The sequence below is a fragment of the Balaenoptera borealis genome (assembly GCF_965194805.1).
Source record: "Balaenoptera borealis genome assembly, chromosome: 18".
NCBI classification, from domain to species: Eukaryota; Metazoa; Chordata; class Mammalia; order Artiodactyla; family Balaenopteridae; genus Balaenoptera; species Balaenoptera borealis.
Genome location: NC_138877.1, coordinates 12,675,217 through 12,699,857, shown reverse-complemented (window position 1 = coordinate 12,699,857; position 24,641 = coordinate 12,675,217). Strand labels below are relative to the sequence as shown.

Genomic DNA, 24,641 nt, shown 5'->3' with positions numbered 1-24,641 from the left:
ACCGTGGGTAGGAACACTGCCACTCTGATAAGCAGGTGATCTTTGACAAAGTAAGTTACCTCACTGAGTTTCAGTATAATTCTCATTTCAGAAGACTTTTTGAGGATTAAAAGAATATTGCACCTGAAGCTCTAGCACAGTATTTGACAAATAATAAACAATCAATAGATGGCACAGGTTATAAGCACTACTGCCATTATTTTATCTTGGTCAGCCGTCATATTGGGATGACTCAGGACCACCACTGGGATATGGGGTATGGTGACTAAGATTAGGGTATCCAACCTCCTGTGCAGCAGTTGTCAGCTGTAAGTGTTGGAATGAGGAAAGCAGAGAAAAAAATTGTAAGCAACTACACCCTGGAAGAAAGGAGAATGTCCTAGCCCCATCATGTAGCTCTTTATACGTAAAAAGAGGTATAAACGGGGTGCTGTCTAGAGTAACATTCCACTTACTAAGGGAGGGTTTTGTCACTTCACGTTTGAGTACCAACTCCCACATCTGGAATTGATCAAACAATGGCCAGTGAAACCTGAGGTAGAAGACAGTCACTCTCCTCCAAAGCTATAAAGTTTACACTTCCCCTAGGGCCTCTGTTAGCACTCGACTGACTCTTGTTTATCATAAGGCCTTGATAAGTTTGATTGTCTGATTTTGTAGACTAGAGATTATAAGAAAAATTCGAATCACTACGGCCATTAAAGGAAAGTGTGATGATAGCTAACAATCTAAAGAAGGAAATAGAAAAAGAATAGATATGGAATTATATCACTTCACAGAATAATGGGTACTTATGATAATAAAGAGCAGTTTCATCCTTTGTATAAGAGGGTAGAAAACCAAATAGTAATACATTTTAGAACAACAACCACAACAGGGTTCAAAAAAGTTCTCACTTAGCTATAAACATCTAGAAACTTCATTTATTTGGTAAGTTTATTTAGCTGGACTGCATTAGTACCCAACATACTACATGAATGAAGCACTGTGATTTTTCTGCAGGTTTAGTCAAGACTGTACAGTCCTGCTTGTTCAGTTTATATCAGTAATAACTATCTGATAATTTCTCATCCATAATAATCATCTTTCCCTACATTAAAAAAATTCTGTGCATGATGCTGCCCTGGGGATTTATGTTTAGAAACACAACTGCTTTTTCTTTTTCAATCAGGCATATCATTAATAAAATTACTAATTCTGGGGGTGTTTAAACTTTTTCATTAATGAGGAACACAGAAGTTGTATCTATAATGAATCATTACCTGATGTTTATTAAAATATATCTAAAAATGTTTTAGCATCCAATAAACACATGAAGAGATTCTCAACATCATCAGTCACCAGGGAAATGCAAATTAAAATTGTAATGAGATATTACTTCACATCCACAATAATGGCTATAATAAAAAAAAAAAAAACAGACAGTAACAAGTGTTGGTGAAGATGTGGAGGAACTGGAACAGTCATACATTGCTATTGGGAATGTAAGATACACAGTCACTTTGCAAAAGAGTTAATTTCTTAAAAAGCTAAATATAAATTTACTACATGACTCAGAAATTCTACCACTAGGTATATACCCCAAAGCAAGGAAAACACATGTCCATATAGAGACTTCTATGTGAACATTCATAGTAGAATTATTCATAACAGCCAAAAAGTGGAAACAACTCAAAAGTTCATCAACTGATGAATGGATAAATAAAATGTGGTATATCCATACAGTGGACTATCATTATGCAAAAAGAGGAACACACACAAACTGATATACGCTACAACATGGATAAATCTCAAAAACTATGCTAAGTGAAAGACGTCAAACACAAAAGAACACATATTGTATGGGTCTATTTAAGAAAAATGTCCTGAAGAGGCAAACCTATGGAGAGAGAAGGTAGACTAATGATTGTCTGGGGCTGGAGGTGGGCACAGGATAATTCTGGGGCAAAAGAAATGTTCTAAAATTAGATTTTGGTGATGGTCACACAACTCTGTAAATTTGCTAAAGATCATTAAATTGTACAAGTGAATTTTATCACAAATAATGATTTTTTTAAAACACTCATAAGGTAGTCTCACTTTACAGATGAGAAATATGAGAACCAGAGATGCTCCATAATTTACTCAGGGCAATGAACTCAGATTCAAGAGCCAGGAAACTTTTAAACCCCAAGTATTCTTTCCAATATAACCACCTGGCATTTATTAATTGTTAGCAGCCACATAAAAACCTGTGTTTAATCAGAGCAAGAGAAAATTTGGTCCAACAATTTTTGCTACTTTGCCTGCCTGAGTGAAGGATTCATTTCGTTTCACTAGTTTGGATCTAACTAGACAACATGCTAAAATCATTAAGATTATTACCCCATGTGATTCATTCAATCATTCATAACAGCAAATATCTGGTGACTAACTACTCTTGCAGGCACAGTTCTTGGCTCTAGAAATATACAGTGAAATGATGTGACTGAGAGACACATCTCAGACACAAATCAGTATGTAGTGGGTTCCAGGGTTGAGTTTGTGGATCTGGTATCCTTACACTGATATCATAGCCAGTATTCAAGTATGTAAGGGTATTGTGATAATAATAAACAACCAGTTCTAAAAATAAGTATAGACTGTAGAAGTATGCATCACTAAAGTATAAATCCTTCACATTAAAAAGATAAATTGAAGAGATAATCTATTGTTCAAGAAGATGGTGTGAGATTATGCCATATACCTGAAAGTGCCAATTTCCAGACTGAGAAGTGAGAGAAATCCTATATAAAATTTATGTACTACATGATATTACCTCAGAGGGAGACTAGATTATAGATTATCTATACAGTAACTTTAAACATAGGTCTACTGTCTCAGTACCTAGCTTTCTAAAATAAAGTGTATTAAAAGTAAAATATTTCTTGGAGACAGAAATATAGCTCTAAAATTGAAGGGAGCATGTGACTGACAGTGACAAAAAGAGACATAAAATGAGGGGTAGAAGAAGGAACCACATATTGTATGATCCTGTTTATGCGAAATAAACAGGATAGGCAAATCTTTAGAGACAGAAGTAGATTAGTGGTTGCCTAGGGCTGGTTGGGGGAATGGGGAAAATGGGCGGGGGGAGATGCTAAAGGGTATTGGGTTTCTTAATGAGGTAATGAAACTGTTCATAATTGACTGTGGTGATGGTTGCACAACTCTGTGAATAGACTAAAACCCACTGATTTTTTTTCTTTACTTTAAATGGTTGACTTGTATGGTATGTGAATTGTATCTGTGTGATATATGTGAATTATATAGCTCTTACTAAAGAAGAGACTGAGGGATATGTGAGGTCCACTGCAATATGTGGACCTTATTTGGATTCTAATTCAAATAAATAAGCTGTCAAAATGAAATAAAACATATTTATGGGACAGCTGGAAAAACTGGGAGTGAAACAGGGTTAAAAACATATTTGGGGTCATAGGCTTTATTGATATAATTCCTCAATTGGTCAAGAACAATAGTACACTAGAGACGTTGTTTGGTAAAGTGGTTCATTTCCATATACCATAACCCCATTGAGATTAAAATCTCCTTAAATATGGATAAAATATATTAAGATCTATAAAATAACCACATGCAAACATTCTATTTACACATTTTCTATTTGAACACCCAGACATCTGTCATACAGATTTAAGAAGTAATGACATTTTCTATCTAAGAATGTTTACAAGATGGGTGTTCTCTTAGTCAAGTATATTACATTTTAAGGTATGTTTCACAGCTTATAATTTCCTACATACAAATATGTTCTAGATGTATATTATTTTGTTTTGAGTATTTTATGAGTGAAAAAAGAGTGCAGATTTAGCCAATAGACAAAAATAAGGAATGGGCATTAATTTCGACCATTTTAGAATACATTAGTCAACAGATGCTCATCTGATTGTCTTCTCCTAAGGGAGCAAATATAACTGAATTACCATTCCTTTATTAGTCCTCATGAAAGGAAAATCCACTCTACAATAAAGAACTGCTGTCAAAAGACAACAGTAAAATGCTTTCTTTTTTTTTTCTCAAAAGTTGAGCCTTGTATTTATAGATGTTAAAAGACAATTTGTTAGTAGCTGAAAACTAAACTACAGAATATTTTTTACTTCCTTGTGACTGCTCAAGCAAAAACAAAATCGCTCTTACCATCCTGTTGATCCGTACAAAGTCTTCAGGTTTTTTTGCCCAAGGGGGAAGATCAACATCATTTACCACCACTTCATCTTCTCTGACTCCAAGATTATAACCATTACTGTTGACAAACATCTCCGGTAGGTAATAGAACTCTGGAATTAGTTCCTGCCAGGAATAAAAATGTAGCATATTAAACCATTTTAAAAATCAGTTGAACGAAAGTATTAATTTATAACAACTATAAACAGAATTAATTTCTTTACTTAAATTCAATATTTTATTACTTAGTTCCATTCTTTATTTAATTTTCTTTAGATAGGAGTCTAGGAAAAGAGGGCAAACATTTTTCTTGAACAATATGCTTGATAATTTATGTTTATAAGATTTTCAATCTTATCTTGCCACAAATTAGTCAAGAGAAATGGGTTACAGAATCAACAATATTCCCAATAATATCAGTGAACAAATATATAAAGCTATAGCTACAAGTCTATGCTGTTCAACAAACTTTTCCAAATGCTATTAATAAAATATCCAAATTCAAAAAAAGTTGTTGGTTAAAAATCATGTAATGTCTTCTACTTTTCTTTTCTTTTTGACTCCACTGGCAATTACAATACATGATTTTTATGAAGAGACTCATTGTTTTATTTTATAATTTGGCAAGATAAATTGTTTTTATACCTACCACTAAATACAATAAGAGATGATATGAAATATAATAAGTTTAAATATTTAATGCATGCCACTTGAATACTAAGTTCTTAACTTCAATGCAAAGATAACTTGTGTTACTTGTATGTAAGTATGGCATTAACAACTGGGTTCAAGGCAAACTTGTGTTTGATGCACGTCTAATATTGGTTTATGTAACTTTAGAATAAATATGATACAGGAATGAACTGACCTTAAAAATTTTAATTTGTTGTCCTTTTTTTAAAAAAAACAAAACAAAACAACTTGAGGAAATGAAAACAAAAAACACGGTAGTTTTATGTTTACCATCAATACTATGAAAAAATACTGATCTTTTCAAATATCAAGATGAGAGTTAAATTAACTTTATTTGTGAAAAGCATAAGAACATTTACTTGTGTAACATGTCTGACATGGATGGCATAGTACCCGAAATTTGAATCTCACTTTGGGATACATAGTGATAAATAGAAAAGCTAAAAAATAAACAACCACCCCCACCAAAAAAAAAAAAAAAAAACACCAGACACTGAGGTCTTCAAATAAACTGGATTCTTCAGCCCAAGAAAAGCATACACAAAAGTGTTCCCTTTATCAAATTACCAATGGCATTTTTCACAGAACTAGAACAAAAAATTTTACAATTTGTATGGAAACACAAAAGACCATGAATAGCCAAAGCAATCTGGAGAAAGAAAAACAGAGCTGGAGGAATCAGGCTCCCTGACTTCAGAATATACTACAAAGCTACAGTAATCAAGACATTATGGTACTGGCACAAAAACAGAAATATAGATCAATGGACAGGAGAGAAAGCCCAGAGATAAACCCACGCACCTATGGTCAACTAATCTATGAAAAGGAGGCAAGAATATATAATGGAGAAAAGACAGCCTCTTCAATAAGTGGTGCTGGGAAAACTGGACAGCTACATGTAAAAGAATGAAATTAGAACACTCCCTAACACCATATACAAAAATAAACTCAAAATGGATTAAAGACCTAAATATAAGGCCAGACACTATAAAACTCTTAGAGGAAAGCATAGGTAGAACACTCTTTGACATAAATTGCAGCAAGATCTTTTTTGACCCACCTCCTAATGAAAAAACCCCAAAACACAAATGGGACCTAATTAAACTTAAAAACTTTTGCACAGCAAACGGAACCATAAACAAGATGAAAAGACAACCCTTAGAATGGGAGAAAATATTTGCATATGAAGCAACTAACAAAGGATTAATCTCCAAAATATACAAACAGCTCATGCGGCTCAATATCAAAAAAACAAACAACCCAATCCAAAAATGGGCAGAAGACCTAAACAGACATTTTTCCAAAGAAGACATACAGATGGCCAACAAACACATGAAAAGATGCTCAACATCACTAATCATTAGAGAAATGCAAATCAAAACTACAATGAGGTATCACCTCACACAGGTCAGAATGGCTATCATCAAAAAATCTACAAACAGTAAATGCTGGAGAGGGTGGAGAAAAGGGAACCCTCTTGAACTGTTGGTGGGAATGTAAATTGATACAGCCACTATGGAGAACAGTATGGAGGGTCCTTAAAAAACTAAAAATAGAACTACCATATGACCCAGCAATCCCACTACTGGAAAACTGTAATTCAACAAGACACATGCACCCCAATGTTCACTGCAGCACTATTTACAATAGCCAGGACATGGAAGTAACCTAAATGTCCATCAACAGATGAATGGATAAAGAAGATGTGGCACATATGTACAATGGAATATTACTCAGCCATAAAAAGGAGTGAAACTGGGTAATTGGTAGAGACGTGGATGGACCTAGAGAGTGTCATACAGAATGAAGTAAGTCAGAAAGAGAAAAACAAATATCGTATATTAACACATATATGTGGAATCTAGAAAAATGGTATAGATGATCTTATTTGCAAAGCAGAAATAGAGACAAAGATGTAGAGAACCAACATACGGATACCCAGGGGGAAAGGGCGGGGGGTGGGAGGAATTGGGAGATTGGGATTGACATATATACACTATTGATATTATGTATAAAATAGAAAACAAATGGGGAACTCTACTTAATGCACTGTGGTGACCTAAATGGGAAGGAAATCCAAAAAAGAGGGGATGTATGTATATGTACAGCTGATTCATTTTGCTGTACAGTAGAAACTAACACAACATTGTAAAGCAACTATACTCCAATAAAAATTAATTTTTAAAAAAGTGTTCTCTTTATGGGTTCTCCTGCTAAAACCAACATTTATCTGCTATAGCATAAGTGTTTATCTTAGCAATCCTCTGTGAGAATTTGATCATTATCCATTCTTATGATAACAAATGTGAACCATAGAAAAATATAATCATGTTTATTTTCTCCAGCATTATGGGAGTTTGAACAGATTTGTGTAAATGAATTTTCTGGATAAGCAGAGCTTAGCTTTTTAAGAATCATAATTTTTCTTCTATTTAAACCATTTAAATAAAAATCTTTTTTTTTTTTTTAAGGAATCTTACTTTGTGTGGTCAAAGCTGGCTAAGATTGGACAGATTTATTTATAAGGTTTATTTATTTATTTATTTTGGCTGTGTTGGGTCTTCGTTTCTGTGCGAGGGCTTTCTCCAGTTGTGGCAAGCGGGGGCCACTCTTCATCGCGGTGCGCGGGCCTCTCACTATCGCGGCCTCTCCTGTTGCGGAGCACAGGCTCCAGACGCGCAGGCTCAGTAGTTGTGGCTCACGGGCCCAGCTGCTCCGCAGCATGTGGGATCCTCCCAGACCAGGGCTCGAACCCGTGCCCCCTGCATTGGCAGACAGATTCTGAACCACTGCGCCACCAGGGAAGCCCTAAATAGAAATCTCTCTAAAACCCATTATATAATTCCCTGATATTTATTTATTCATGTAGTAGGGTTTGAGTACCAGGCATTGTGATGGGTACTAAGAAAACAAATAATGAACAAACATGGCCTTACCTTTGAGTAATTCATAGTCTGGTCTATGGGGCAAATGTATAAACAGATGGTTATAATACATAACAATAATAGCTGTGAAAGTATAAACAAAGCACAAGGGAGCAGAGAGGACAGAGCAGGGAACTCTGGGCAAGTCAGAAAAGATTTCACTGGAGATCAGACATTGAGTTCAACCATGGCTAAGATAAAGGTGGGGAAAGGGGCAGAGGGACTGGCAGAGAGTATTATCAAGGAGCGGTACAAACCGAGTATGGGTGGAGTGTAGGATATATTGGGGGATAGATCCAAGATGGGGCGGAATGAGATGGTGGGAGGTATATGGAGTCAGATGACGAAGGAAGTTTTATGCCAAGTTTTAAGCTCTTTGGATTTTGTCTTATTGGCAATAATTAAAAAAAAAATAGAGCTATTGACATGATTACATTTATTTTAAAGCAAGACACTGGCTGTCAAAGTAAAGAATGAACTGGAGAGGGGAGAGACTAGGTATATGTGTGGGTGGGGAGGGGGAGAAGGGGAACCAGCAGCAGCAAGGAGAATGGGAGGGAAGAGGGAAGGGAAACTGCGGCCGTGTTGAGTAAGGGGACATATTGTGGGACTGTACCAGGGAGGGCCATCAGCAACACACGTGAGGATGAGTAAACAAAGATGTGGACTCGGGGATGCAAAAAGGAGAGGGAATTAGATGGCTCATACGGAGAGGCAAATATATATTAATAATAAACTACGTACAAGACATCAAGGGCACAAGGAACTGTGGAAAGGAGAACTACAGTGAAATTAATATGTTAATGTAAATTTTCAGTGACTTGAATGTGAGGGGGCAATTAAGATGGGGCTAAAAGAAAAACTAATAGGTAAACAAACATTCTTATTTGCAGATAATGATACAGCTTAGGTGGTGGATAAACCAGGGGCTAAAGGGTGCTTCAGCAACATCTATCAGCAATGACTATCATGAGTTTGACTTCTGGGCTGGGTAAGCATGACAGTGTATATACCATGTTGCACTGAGGGGCCAATTTGGTAAAGGTGTGTGGTCACTGATTAGAAGGTAGAAGTAAAGTATGATTGCTATGCTCATTTATTTGTACTCAATCAGAAATGTGTAACTGTTACAGACTGAATATTCTATTCCTCCAAAATTCAAATGTTGAAACCCTATCCTCTAATGTGATGATATTAGGAGGTAGGGTGTTTGGAAGGTAATTAGGATTAGATGAGGTCATGAGGGTGGAGCCCTAGCGAATGGGATTAGTGTCCTGGTGAGAGTCCTGAGAGAGCTTGCTTCCTCTCTTTGCCATGTGAGGACACACAAGAACCTGTCCTTCTGTGAGCCGGGAGGCAGAGGCTCTCACAAGACACAGAACCTATGTGGGCACCTTGATCTCGGACTTCCAGCCTCCAGAACTGTGAGGAACCCATTTCTGTTGTGTATAAGCTACCTAGTTTATGGTAACACACAGTAGCCTGAGCTGACCGAGACAATAACCACAAAATTTTCTTTTGATCTTGCTCTCATTGCTTGGAAAAACGTGGGAAATTAGTATAAGATGTAGAGAAGATAAAGAACATTGCTATTTGCACATTACCCATTTTATATATGACACTGAGTATCAACAGCATCCCAAATGGTCCAAAATGGGGAGAGGAATGTAAGCTCATGCAGTTGCTCCATGGAGAGGGGGATTTATGTGTAATAAGCTCACATAAGTCAGGGATTTCCCATCTGTCTTTCGTCAGTTATTTGTGTCCATGTTCTATCTCTAGAACTAGCCTATGTAAGCTTCCTTGAGGACTGAGAGGGATATACATCCACAGGGATATAGCAACATGGATTTATTTTTTATTTAGACAGCCCAAAGAGTTTCAGTTTATCTTCAAGTGTCTTGGTGCTCTAATGTTTTTCATATATATCGTTTCCCATTCTTTCCCGTGGTATAGGGGCATATAAAATACGTGGTTATTATTAACCTACTTGCCACTGTAATACTATTTCACCGAACGTCATTAAATTAGACTCGCAAAGGCATAAGAAGCCTAGGATTTTATATTAATAACAGTTTGGGCAAAGCAGACTTTGAGCCTAATTTTGTAGGTTTATATTTTGCTAAATCCCCCACAGCTCTTGGTGCTATACTTTGTATGCAGCAGGTACTCATTAAATATTAAACTATTGAAGATATGAGATAAAATCATTTTAATATCACTAGAAATCTTCTGGGGACTATGGAGATGGTTGCAAGAATGCTTCAAGATAGGAAAAGAGCCAATAAAGTACTTTATTAAATAAAAGAAAAAGGATGCACCCAGAACTAAAATTTGTACCTTTCGAGAGGAAACTTTTGCAGCTTAAAAAATGTTATCTTGCTTATTCTAGTTTTGTTAGAAGGTTCAAAGGTGTAAAAGAGTTCAATTTAAATTTAGAAAAAGTTGGTTTTAACGTTGCCAGCAAAATTGTACCCAAACTGAAGAAGTGAAGGAAGCAAGTCCTTCTCATTTTAACTTAAGCTCTCCAGAAAGAAGGGGCTGAAAGCTTGCTACCACCAAGGAGAACAAAGCGAGGCTGAGGAACCTCTCCTCTGAGGGTTATTTAGAACAGCGGGAGGGGGGTGGGGACTTTGAAGGCTTGAATCACAGCCAATCATGAAAAAGTAGGATTACCAGGGCCTTCGGGATGATCCTAAGTGAGACATTTTCTCCACTCCGGTCCTCATCTGGCCGACCAGAATGTGGTCATAAATTAGGGTGTTAGCTAAGATGTTGGTGTAAGCCGCTGGAGGCCTGACGTTTGACGGGAAGAAAAAACTCTCCCAGATTCACTCTAACAATATTTTTTGTTTTTTTAGGATGCAGATTAAAAAAAAGACACATTTTAAAGCAATATGAAGAAATTCCTGAAGTACAGCATATTTGCAAAGCCCCTCGAAGCTTCAAAAGACCAGAGCTGTAAGTGACTAAAGCAGTCTGAACCCTGAAGTCTTGAGCTGGGGAAGTTTAAGTTTTGTGTTTTTCTTGTTTTTTTTTTTTTTTTTCCCTGAAGGGGAAGGAAAAGAGAGTAAAATCACAGAAAGTCTAGGGAGAAGTTGCTGAAACAGCAGAGTGGGTGCAAGTTTTTATGCCTCAATTTTATTGCTTTAAAATCTTGTTTCAAATGGCATTTTAAATTTAAAGTTAGTATGTAAATACAGGGCATTCATATATAATTAATATTCACATTTATATTATTTAAAAGATTTGCTTATTCTAAAAAATTTAATGAGTTAAGAGAGTATCACCTCTGAGATTCAAATGTTATGTACAAGAAGATGACAATTACTGTATCTGAGCTCCAAGACAAGGAAATAGCTGAAATGTCACGGCTGGCCATTCAATCTTAAAACAGCAGGAATTACTTACTTGTATCTTACTGTGTCATGACACTGTTCTAAGTACTTTACATCTTTTTCTTAATCTTCACAAAAGCTTCCTAAGGTATGTATCCTCATTCTTCCCACTTTATGGACATGAACACTAAGGGTAAGTAATTTTCTAATAACTACACTGCAAATAGGTGGTAAAGTCAGAAATCAAACCCAAACACTTTAGATTCAGGGTCCCTGCTCTTACATTCTCTATTTTTCCTTTTAAAACAGCAACCCACTCTGTATGACTTCATTCTGTTTTAATTTTCTGCACAGGAATTCTTCTTTTCTTTTTTAATTTATTTATGCTCCCGTGTCCCACTGTAACAGAAATCCCATCAACAAGGGATCTCACTTTCTCACCACTCAGTGGTAAGAATGGTGCCTGACATATAAAAAAGGTACTCAATGCATATTTGTGGAATGAAAAATGAACAGATCATTACTGTATATTTATCATATCCTGAACTTCAGGCATGAAATAGTGGTAAAAGGTTTTCAAACAGTATTAGTTAAAGCAGAGTTACCGCAGGGCTACCAGTTAGTCGTAGTGAAGGGGGAGGCTGTCAGGCTGGCAGTTTTGGGACTGTCCCTTCTACCGGGGAAGTGCAGCTTTCTGTGCATTAAAATCAAATGGTTCTGAGTTGAAATACAGACTTCTCACCAGCTTGGGCAAGTTTCTTAAACTTTAAGAAAAAACCAGTTTCTTGATATGCAAAATTGGGATGATGACAGCAACTAAATCACAGTGTGGATGTGAGGATTAAATGGGGGTAATGTGCGTGAAACAATGCATTTCATAGCTTTATACAAAATACTTTTTGAAGCTATTATTTACTCTATCAACAGAGTTTACCCAGTATCAAAGTATATCCCATAATCAGTAAAAAAAAAAAAAAAAAAAAGCTCTGTCACTTTGGATATTTGTGTTTGAATGAACACCTATGCAGACATTTCAGACAATTTAAGTGTTTTTATCAAATATATGGACTAGCTTACATGTTACCTAGGCTAATCAGATATATTTTTATAAGTTTTTTGCACTTCAGATTTTGGTTTTTCCAAATGCACAGTCAGACTGAACTGGATGTATAAACCAAACTGAAACTTACAATTTTTTAACATTAGTAACTTACAGAGTTTTTTCAACGATCCCCATAATAATCCCTCTCATCCTGCATGCTGTCTGGCATTTCCACTTTACTGTTCCTCCCATAAAGAGGTGGAGTCTATTTCCCTTCTCTCTGAATATGGGCTGGCTTATTTCAACACACAGAATGTGACAAAATGACATTTCAGGGCTTGCAGAGATGCCTAAGTCTTAAAAGAGGCTTGGCAGCCTCCATGGTTGTTCCCTTAGAAGTCACCATCACATAAAACTGTGTGGCTGCCTTGCTGGAAAGATTGTGTGGACAGACAGACAGGCCTGGACAGTCCCCCACCGCTCCATCAGCTCCATCAGACAAGGCGCAAAACATGGGAGTGAAGCCATCTTGCTTCTCTGACCCAGCCAAGCCTCTCCAGCTGTCACTGTAGCACAGAGGTGAGTGGTCCCCTCTGAGCCTTAACTCCCACTGCATGATTGTCAACAAATAATAATTGATGCTGTTTTAAGATGAGGTTTGGGTGATTTGTTACACAGTGATGGATAACTGAAACAGAAATGAATGCCTGGGAGTGGAGTCCTGAAGTAATAAAAACTTAAAACACGTGGCATTGGCTTTGGGACAGGGCAGCAGGCAGAGGCTGGAAGGACGGTGAGGAGACTGTTGGTGGGAGATCAGTACAGAAGTTGCTACTGGAAGCAGGAGGAAATCAATGCATGATAACGTAGTGTGAGATAAACTAACAAGACTAGTTCCTGCAATCATTTCAAAGACAGAAAAAGTACTGAATGAACTTGTGCTTCTGGTTAAAGGTATTTCCAGGCAGAATGCTGAAAGGGACCACTGATTTCTTTCAATGGTATATGAATAAGGTATTATGAGCTAAGGAAGAAACTGCTCAGATTTAAAGCAGTATTTAGAGAGACATAGGCGCCTAGGACAATCTTGTCAGATTCTCAAAATTAAAAAAGGTTCAGACAAAGATCAGTTCTAAGGTGCTGTAAGTAAAATATGGTCATAGGGAAAAGGGTGTCTGTAAAACCTTTTATAAGTGCTCAGAAAAACTTAAGATAGAGGTTTGCAGACTCACTCGGCCACACAAAGGGATTGCAAGAATCTTATGAGCATTACAAAGGGCATCCTAATCACAGCCTGAAGTAGGGAGGATCCTGTCTTGAAAGAACTTGTGAGAAAAGAGTTTTTTCTGACAGTGAACTATACTTTGATACATAGAAAATCCACAAATTTTTTAAGTTGCTGCACCAACTTGGGCAAAGGAGGCCTTGGCCCCAACTTTCTATGATCAGGAACATGTGGAGAAAGCTACTCAATGACTGCTATGTACCTTCCACACTCCCGCATTTTTGAACAGAATGTCTGCTGATGTTTACCTGTTCCTGTCTTACCACTGGGAGCTGAATATACGTGGGACAGATAACTTACCTTTTTAGCTTCCAGGTCTCCAAATTAGGAATTTCTGCACCTAATCTGTATGTGGACTTGATATAGATCATGAGCTACTAGATTTTGAGCCTGATACAATAGTGGGATGAGACTGTGGGGAACAAGTTGAATATATTTTGCTTGTAGGAGGAATGTGAATTGTGACTGGGGAGAGGACTTCAGTAGATTGTTTTCAAAGATGGCCAGAACAATCCCTCTGACCTCCACGTCCATTTGAAATGTGATTTTGCTGCTCATCTCATGGGGAAGTGGAGTCCATTTCTCCTCCCCCTTAACTTGGGCTGGCCCTGTGACTTGCCTTGACCAAAAGAATGCTGTGGAGGTAGGTAACACTATGTGACTTCCAAGCTTAGGCACTAAGTAGCTTTGCAGTTCCCATTTTTTTATCCTCTTGGTAGGCAGACACCATGAAAAAAATTGTGATGATCTTCCCAGACAGACTATACAGAGAGAGAGGAGACCAGCCAGTCCCCAGATGTTCCAGCCATCCTTGCTAAGGGACCAGACATGTGAATGAAGTCATCTTGAATCTTTCAGACCCAGAGAGGCCACCCGTTTGGACCTGACATGGATCAGAGACAAGTACCTGATGAACCCCATTCTGATTGCAGAACTCTGAGAAAATAAATGGCTGTGTTTTTTTAAGCTACTAATTTTGGAGGGTGGTTTGTACATAGCAATAAATTATTAGAGTATGACTTGATCTGTCAGTTACACCAAACTAGTCAACGTGGCTGGATATAATTGTGAGATCATGCAGACGAATTAAAGCAGCAAACCATCCAATGAATAAAGCACTGGAAATAACTGAAGAGCCCTCAGTGCTAGTTCTGGCTCCCTCTTGACCTGCTGTGTGAATTTAGGCAAGTCACTTAATATCTGTGAACTTCCTTTACGGAACAGGGATAATGATCTCTATCTCATGGGACTGTTTTGAGGACTGCATCAAATGACCAAGAAAAAAGCATGCTTGAAAACTACTGAGAATTATTCAGGAAGAATGAACTCTTCTATTATAACTTGTAAGTGTGCTGCTACAGAGGTAGCTCAGGCACTAGCCTGCCTACTTAAAGTAACAGCTCTTCTGTTTACTCTTTTCCCATTGATAGATTTCTGTTAACCAGCTTCTCTTTAAGGAAAGAGTCCAAGTAGTTTAAAGTTTCCTAAATGAAAAATAGTGCAGAAAGACACCAAATATTATTAAAGAAATGGCAAGATGAATATTAAAACAGGCATTTTGTGTCTGTAAATGTGATTTCTAGTTTATTTTAACAGCTATACTAAAACCCCATGGTACAGTTAATAGTATTATATGCGTCCCGTCAATAATAAGAAAATATCCTCTAACACAATTTCTAATTTACAAGCTTATGACAAGTTCAAGCTGCTGAGAAATTGGACTTGAAAGTATGTCTTAGAATGATAGAAGACCACTATTAACACTATCATAATTGTATACCAACTGCATCAAATTTGACATTTCAGTTTAATATAGTTTGCTGAGAGAGCATACCATTTTATGGCTGCCTAGTGAAATCAAATCCAACCCAGACGTTTTCACTTTTCTAATATAATTCACTGCAAGGTTTTAAAGCTGCCATCTCTTTTCTTCCTTTTTTCAAAAGATTGATGCCCTGGCATTCGTTGATTCCACAAGAGCTCATAATGGGTCAATGAGTCAGTGGTGAGCACCTCCATTAACTGTATTAATTTACACTATGTCACCTTAATGACATTTTGTCACAGCTCCCTTTCCTGACATCTACATAGCTATTCAAAAGTAATATAACAACTTTTGAAGGCATTAAAGAAAATTAGTATAAGAACTTCAGTAAGTTGAATGTCATTGTTACCAAGACTATGCTGGAGGAGAGAAATTAAAAAAATAAAATAAAAACGAACTGGTCTGACTTAACTCGGGAGACCTCTCTCCTGAGAGATTACCAAGTCTTCTCTGCCCAGCTTGTACTCATTACCACAGGAAGAGACCGACGGTAACAAAGAAAGACAGAATAAAACCATCTACTCTGAACTAGTTCTCTCTTACATGAGACCTTACCTAAGTTTGGAGATATTGCAGATGTACTTTTCTTCAGAAATATAAAAACATTTCTTTAAAATTATATATAAAATGTTTTAACAGCTTAGTGATAAGAAGTCAAGAGTTTAGGCTTTAAAACTGTATTACTCTTGGTAACACATTCTTCCCTGCTAAATCAGGTATTATTGTAGAGGGAAAAATACCGTACATGTTAATCAATACATTTAAACATGAATTTAGAAAATCTCAAGCATACAACCATCATTATTACCAAAAAACTTCTCTCTAGCATTCCCTCAATGAGGACCCCCAAATTCTGATGTTTTAAAGGGGAAGAGTGATACATTTGGACACACACACACACAAAACCACAAAAATATAATTGAGACATAGCAAAGCTGAAAGACTGAGAAACCATACTTGCAATGCAACTTTCTGCAGTCAATTTCAGATCTTTTTCAAATCAATAGGAAAAAGACACATGACCCAACTGAAAAGTGGGCAAAAGATATGAGCAAGTTTACAGGTCAATAATTATATGAAAAATGCTCAACTTCACTCATAATTAATGAAGTGCAAGCCAAAACAAAGCCAACTCCATTTTTCACTCACCAGATTAGCACAAGTTACACTGTTTATTATAAGAGTGATGGTCGGGGCAGGGGGCATGGGGAAGGTGGCATCCTCACATGATGCTGTGAAGGGAGTGAATGATCATCTTTGGGAATGAAGGTTTGGCAGTATCTTTCAAAATTAAAGATGTATATAGCCTTTGAGCCACCAGTCCCATTAACAGGAATTATCTTCACATATACACACAAAGTTCATCAAGATATCTGTGCAAGGATTTATGGCAGCCTGTGTTTAACAATAACGATCAGAGAGAAAGACAAACCATCCATCAACAGAAGATTGAGTGTATAAACTATTGTATATGTAGGCAATGTGCAGGCTTCAAAAAGAAGGGGTCTACATGGAAAGGTACTCAAAGTATATTATCATAGAATATAAAAGGTTCAGGGTGGTGGTGGGAGAGAACTGAAAATGAAAGCAATCCACGCAATGTCAGGCTGAGGAAGTGAGCGTCTTATGAACTAATTAAGTTGGGGGGGTTGGAGGACGGTATCTGTTTGTATTAAGTACAGCTACCTGGGATAAAAAACTTAAAATGTCCTGAATTAGTGATAGCCACATTGGTCCTTGTCCTTGATGACGTGCCCCCAGGAGCCAAAGGAACACAAAGGGTTACAAAATATAAATGTTTCTGAAAAGTTTCAGAACAGGAAAACTGCTGGGAGAATTCTGGGAGAAACCTGAATTCGGCTTTACGGGCACTGGTCCTCAGAGACTGACATGTAACTAGGGGAGATATCTGGTGATCGGAAGCATCAATAAAGCTCTCAGGATAAAAGGTAAAGCCTAAAAACGCTACATAAGTTAGGATGACTGGCTCATGTGTGTGGACTCGTGAGGGTGAACCTTTGAATTAGGTTGAAAAACTGAGTTTCTGTTTTGTGATGATGTCAAGAGTGAACAGGCATTTTCACTTGAAAGAGATTGATATAATATGTACACTGAATTGAGATATAGATAACCTTACATATGATAGGAAATCTTAAAATATAGATAAGAATATTTAATTCACATACAAAATATTTACTGAATGCCTTTTAAAGACACTGTGCTAATTCTAGAAGCCTATGGACTCCCCATTTTATGTTCAAAGTGTTATTAAATAAGAAAGGGACTCCCTTCTTGATTTCATTGGTTGTAAACCAGTTTAAATGGTGGTTTATGGATCTTTTAGAGTGGAATTTCTCAGTGAAATTGTAAGTCTGTTCGGAGAAATAAATGGGCCTTAAGAGTTTAATATAGCAAGAATGCATGTTACATTATCTTACTTCCAAACGTGAATACGTTGTATGTATAAATTATATGCAAACTTTGATGGCAACGAATAAGACACACAGATATGCTAGACATTACTTGGATTCACTCCCTTTGTTTTCTGCTTTGAAAAAAACTAAACAAAAGTTGTATTCATCCAATTTCTTACAGTTCAGTAACACTGTAATTGTCTTTTAAAAATATTTGCGATAGATAAGCATAAATATGTAAATGACTATTTTGACTTTAATTCACTGTCTTTTGTTGGATTAAGACACTAAATGGTATGATACTATAATATTTGTATATTCAACAGCATGAGTGTCAGTGATGGGAAAAGTTTGAAGAAAAGAGGATTAAAATAAGAAACACATATACCTATGTAATAACCTGATCATATAATCTTATTATCAGGAAAAAGTGAGAAAAATGATAGAGCAAATATATTTTAATGTTTTGAATACAACCATTTTTTTAAAAAACAAAAGCCCATATAAATGAAAGACAAATCTTTATATTTAACAATCGTTGAGTAGTACCAACTGTAAAATGACTCCGCTCTCTGGCTGCTCCTGGATATTGTGTGTGTGCTGGTTTAATCTAATGTGTACTGTTGCATAGTACCCCCAGGCACAGCCAAGTAAAAGCTAAGGCTGTACAGAAAAGCCTACATTTTAAATGGGTCTTGTCATTAATGCTTTATTAATTGCCCCAGGCTATGTAAACCCAAAGCTGGGCAAGCTATAACAATATGACACATTAAGGTCAAATCCAATTCCTGCTGTGTTTTATGGAATGGTCCAAATATTGAGTTAACAGCAGGAAAGGCAATTTCTTTCCAGCTCCTGATTGTTCGACCTAAATTAGATAGGAATTTTTTGAAATAACAAAAACACTGAATAATATAACTGAATAATATAAAAGAATCCTGAATCATTTTCTGTGGTGCTCGAAATTATTTCCTTTAGTTTCCTCTTAGGTTAGATATGCCACATAATTTTAAAATATGATGGAACAAAGCTGTGGAATAAAATATCTTATACACCCACTTAAAAATATAAACAAATCAAAACTTCAACATATTTTGAAATTAGTATCAACAAATAAAAGGGCCTACCTTTACATCAGAAGTATCTCTCTGACTCGTTCTCCAAGACCTTGCAACAGACGAGAAGGTTCGATTAGGATGGTCAAATTTTCCGTCATTTGCATTGAGGAAGAAGGTTGTGAAAGGTTCCTAAAGGAAAAAAAAGTCAAGAATTTGACCCTTCTGAACATGACCGTCCTCTTCCTTTGTAAAATATTTTATTTTTGGAAACCCTTCTGAGGTGGAAATGGTGCAGGATCCTGGAAGGACGCTCACACCCAGGAGTCAGGAGGTGCTGGTCTGAGCCAGTCTGGACCACTGAGTCACCTGTCACTCTTCAACCTCGGCAGGTCATTTTGCTTCTTGGCCTTCAGTCTTCTGATTTATAAAAGGATAGAGTTCTAGTGCTCTGTGATTTTATGATGATTGATTTTGCATTATTGTCAATATATAACTCAGATCTTCTTTCTCATAACTAAGGCCACACATAGTAACACTCAAAAGAAAATCTCTCTGACGCTGTTCACCGTAGTGTGAAATTAGGTAGGGAATATCCATCTTAGGCTACCTGTGAAAGTCTCCTAAAGTTACCATATTATGGTCTGATGATCTTTTAAAAATGCAAATCCTTGATTAAAATCCTTCCATAGCTCTTCAGAGCTCTCTGGGAAAAGTCTAAACTACTTGATTTGTCTTAAGAGAGCCTGAGTGATCTGGAACCTGCTTAACTCTTATCTCTCGCCATCCCCATCTTCACATCCTAAGGTCTTGACACACTGGTCTCACTTCTCGTCCCTTGTATGTGCTGTTTCCTCTGCCTGGTATAAACTTATCCATCTACCTCACCATTCTGACTTGGCTAAGTTCTTCTTATCTTTTAAGTCTCAGCCAAGACATCATTTTCTCCTGAAAGGCTTTCCTTGATTTGCCAAGTTCTCCAGTGTGTTCAAATAGCAACAGATATTTTCTCAAAACACATCCCTGAAGCATTTGTCACATTGTTTTGTAACTGTTTTTTAACTTGTCTATCTTCCCCACCACATGAATAGGTTACATATCTATCATATTCACTGTTTTATCTCCAACACTTAGAAGAACTCCTGGTACACCCAAGTTGCTCAATGTATAATCTGTTGAAGGAAAGAATGAAATGAAGTTAATACGAATCAGACTAGATAAACTCTAGTCCTTCTATCCAATAGTATTCTGTGACTATTACCTTATCAAAACTTGGTATCTGTCATCAAGAACATGTTCCCATAGCAGGAAACCTAGGAATAACTTTATCACAAGGTCCTAATGTATTTAATTTTAATGCTTTTTCTATAGTTTTTATGATAGGAGAGAGGCATTATTTCTGATGTCATTAAACTTGCTTCCAAATTTAAAAGGATTAAATAACATGCATTCTTACTATAAGGATTTCTTAGGAAATGTCAAATATAACAAAGATGAGTATATATTTACTTTCCTATGGTTCAATCCTTTTCTCTTAAGTCTAGGATAAATGACAAGTCACTCCTAGGTTCAATAATGCTAAGAAATATTTCCTAAATATTTAGTTTTTTTTCTTTAATATATAATTTCTGTTCATTCTTTTATATCCATAAAACATTACTTTGTTTCTTTAAACTCCTCTTTTTGCCACTAGTCATAAGGTCCAGTTGTCAGGCAACAGCTATAAATATTCATATTCCTCAGTATCTTCCTGAAATTTAGTGTGGCTAGATGACATCAATTTTATAAGTTTATAATGTATCACCAAGTCTCATGTTTCTGTATTGAATGACAGAAAACTATGGTGAAAGAGATAAGATGAAGAATGATATAACACTATATAGGTAAGTAGGGTATTACTGATTTACCTGAAAATCAAATATGCATCCAGTAAGTCCATCTTGCTGTTTAAGACTTTAAGTGACTTGAGAGACAAATAGATGTCACCAAAATTAAGTTAGGAAAAAAAAATTTAACTCCCTATTAAACTGAAGGTAGTCAATGCCGTATATTTATCACTAAATTAAAGTAGGGATATAAAAATTCTAGAAGTAGCAACAGTAAATCGAATGAAATATGACAGATCTAAGTTTGAGTCTTGGTGGAACCATTTACTTCTCTTAGGCACCTTACTTAACCCCACCCAAGTAAGTAGCGGTGTGAAGTAACTGTATCTCAGTTCTTTCATCTATGTTAGTTGGGAATGACAGTACCTTGTGGGTAATTAAGATTAAATAATATTGAGAAAGCTTGAAGTATCTCAGCTGACACAGAGTGATGAAGATGACTACCAGCTTCATGCACTGTGTCAAGTACTCACTGCTGGGTTCCACCCTGACTGCCAGTTCCCTAGACATTGACCAGACTCTCAGTTCCTTAGGCCTAATTCATCCCTCTATCCTTAGAACCAAGCAAGTGCTTGGTTCATAGTTAGTGTTTAATTAATGTTTTTCAAACTCATCTAAACATACAAGGTACTGTTGGGAGAAGGGGGGGGGGTATGGCTGGATAAGAGTAAGATGTAGTTTTTCTTGTCAGTTCTTAACCACTAGTTTGACCATAAAGTTGCATCTTCAGAATCCACTTCTTCATTATTCTAGGATGCTGATGTTAGGCATTTATTTCTTCTTTGTAGGTAGTAGGCAGAGAATAATTTAGAGGGATCAGACTTGTCTTCATGATTTTTAACCTACTAAATACATGTGAGTGAAGACCTGTTTATATATGCAAAGTCTTACTTCTTATCATCAACCACTAAAAGCTGATCTCTACCCCAGCCTAAATTATAAAATCCTTCCTCAGTTTTCAACCCTTAACGAAGGCATGCCAAGAATAGCACAGATGGGCACAGTGAAAATAAATCTGAAATTGAAGAATTATTATCTCTGGTTGTGAAGTTTATGAGTCTGGTGGCACCTAAAAGCGGAGGATATTGAAGAATTCCACATTTCACTGTCCTACGTAGCCTTTATAAAGATCTGATTAACAACTGTTTGAGGGTCACATACTACTCTACTGACATTTATTCTCATTATTACTGAAGGCCTCCAGTTGCTACAGTGGTAGAGTACTAACAGAAATGGATAACCTATTTGTTTATAAGTGGGTATTGATCTTCAAGCTCTGATTACTGTGGAGATTACCTTTTACCATGTGTTTCTCTATTACCTTCAAGGCACAGTACAAGGACTCAAGGACTTTCTTTTTCATTTGACTCATGCCTGACTAAAACAGAGGATCAAGAGCTGTATTAAGTTTAAGAAACTTCTGTATTTATTCACCTGACACATGTTGATCAAACCATGTTCTATATGTACATCACCATATTAGATATTTTATCATTCTACTAGAAAAGCTTTTGGCTTGGGAGATAAGATGGACAAATAAATAAATGTTAAATAGAATTTTCAGAAATTAAAATACTTGGGCTTTAAAAACTTCAGGTTTAAAAAAAAAAACAAAAAACTTCAGATTTGGTCTGGTAATACAATATAAATGGCTGATGGCAGACTTCCTTCTCCTGATTACATCTACCCCAACCTTCCAACCCTTTCTCAGGGCTAGAACATCAAACTAACCTGTCCTGCATGGGAAGTACCTGTCCTACTGAATTCTGTCATAACCTTTAGTCCCTGCAAGGACACTAACAACCTGTCCTGCCTTCCAATGATCCCAGACGATTCACCCTTCCTGGGCAATCGAACCCTGTGCCTCTGCCCCTCTTCTCTTTAGACAACTCCTTTATTATTCTGTCTTATATGACTTTTGCTCAGTCATCTCATAAGGATCTTTTCTTACATCCCTCTCCCCTTTTAGTTTTCTTCTTTTCCTTCTCTTCATTTCATTTGAAACAAACCCCATCCCTGGGTAATAGTCAGTGCTTGTGACATAACTCTATCAAAGAAAAGATGTATACTTTGAAGTTACATAAAGCATAATAAAGACCAAAGGGAAGGGAACTGAAGTTACTGAGCACCTTTCTGTGCTTGGAACTGTATTATCTCAGTTAACTAACGCAATTCTCACTACGGTCCTTCAAGTAGATGTAATCACATTCTAGGAAATGGAGGAACCATTATTTCTACTGTACTTTGGCTAACTTCACAAGTTTATTTTCTCCCATTGCTTTCAAAAGAAACCAGAAATATCTTTTAGAATCTTCAGAAACCTATGTGCCTACCATACACCAGTCCCTTGGTTAAGAATCCCTCATCTTCCTCTAAGTATATATGCACTGTCTGTAAGTATCAAGAGAAACACGATGACAATATTTTATTCAGTAGCATTATCTTTTGGTACTTGCATAAGTGTTTCTACTATTTTTTCACTACAAATATATACTGTTAAAGATATATTATGGTTTAAACAGTCTCTTGGGTAGGCTTTCAAAGCAACCCATAATTTATAAAGTAAATCCCAAATTCTAAACAACTGATTTATAAATTAACTTTTGTTGTACAACCTATTTAACTTCCTAAGAATTATAACTAAATGTTTGACAAGTGAGTTTTGAATAGGTAGGTTGAATATACTGAATTTGGAAGGTGAATTCCGAAGTAATTCAGAATTACTTCTGTGTATATGCTATATATTCAGGGTAAGATTTAAAGTAAAAACATTCCAAGTAAAATGTGTCCTATTATACTAGTTAATATCTGAACAAACTCCAAACTTCTATGATAGTTTATTCATCATTTGTCCAACAGCAGCTAGCAAAGAAACAGCTTTTTCAGAATCTTGTAGCTTAGACAAGTGACTTCACTGGTAGTGTGTCTAAAATAATATTTTTAATTTAAAGTAATGAGGTAGGGACTTCCCTGGTGGTGCAGTGGTTAGGAATCTGCCTGCCAATGCAGGGGACATGGGTTCGAGCCCTGGGAAGGGAAGATCCCACATGCTGCAGAGCAACTAAGCCTGTGCGCCACAACTACTGAGCCTGAGCTCTAGAGCCCGCGAGCCACAACTACTGAGCCCACGCACCGCAACTACTGAAGCCTGTGTGCCTAGAGCCCGTGCTCCGCAACAAGAGAAGCCACCGCAATGAGAAGCCCGCGCACCGCAACAAAGAGTAGCCCCCGCTCGCCGCAACTAGACAAAGCCCGCGTGCAGCAACGAAGACCCAACGCAGCCAAAAATAAAGAAATAAATAAATAAAATATAAATAAATACATATATAAAAAATAAAAAATAAAGTAATGAGGTATGTAGTTAATTAGCATTTTAAAGCAATTATTATCATTGTCATACTAAACATATTGACTGAAACTAATAATGAGTTTAATGACTGGGTCTAAAAGGCTTGAAAGGTAAAGGGTAGATACTTATTTTAATCTGTATTTTGTTTTTATGAGCAAATTCTTAGTGACACAAATTTTAATGCATTTTCTACTTCATAAACTCCTTGGGATGGGAGTGAGGAAATCACAATTCCCTGGGCCATTAGGTTAAACACTTAGTAAACTATTAGACCATGATACTTCTATTTATAGCAGCACAACTTAAGATGTGTTGGCTAAATGAGTCCCCATAAAAGCAATCTTATAGATCTCTCCTGCCAATGCAGTAGCCACAGGCCACATGTGACTACTGAGTACTTAAAATATGGCTAGTTCCAGTTGAATGTGCTATAAATATAAAATACATTCTGGATTTCAAAGAATACCAAAACAATGTAAAATATCTCATTAATAATTTTTATATTGGTTACATGTTGAAATTATAAAATTTTGGATATACTGGGCTAACAAATGTATTTATTAAATTAATCTCACCTGTTTCTTTTTACTCTTAAATAAGGCTACTAGAAAATTTAAATTACATACA

At 36.5% G+C, this 24,641-nt stretch overlaps 1 protein-coding gene across 8 annotated transcripts in view; it reads right to left on the bottom strand.

Moving 5' to 3' along the window:
• NBEA (neurobeachin) overlaps window positions 1-24,641 on the bottom strand; it is a 608,086-nt gene that overhangs the window by 52,094 nt on the left and 531,351 nt on the right. For all 8 annotated transcript variants that reach the window (XM_082365247.1, XM_082365248.1, XM_082365251.1 and 5 more), the window contains 2 exons: window positions 18,852-18,971; window positions 4,177-4,329 (listed from right to left, as the gene is read on the bottom strand). In XM_082365247.1, coding sequence (XP_082221373.1) covers window positions 4,177-4,329; window positions 18,852-18,971 — 273 coding nt within the window. The remainder of the gene's footprint in view (window positions 1-4,176; window positions 4,330-18,851; window positions 18,972-24,641) is intronic.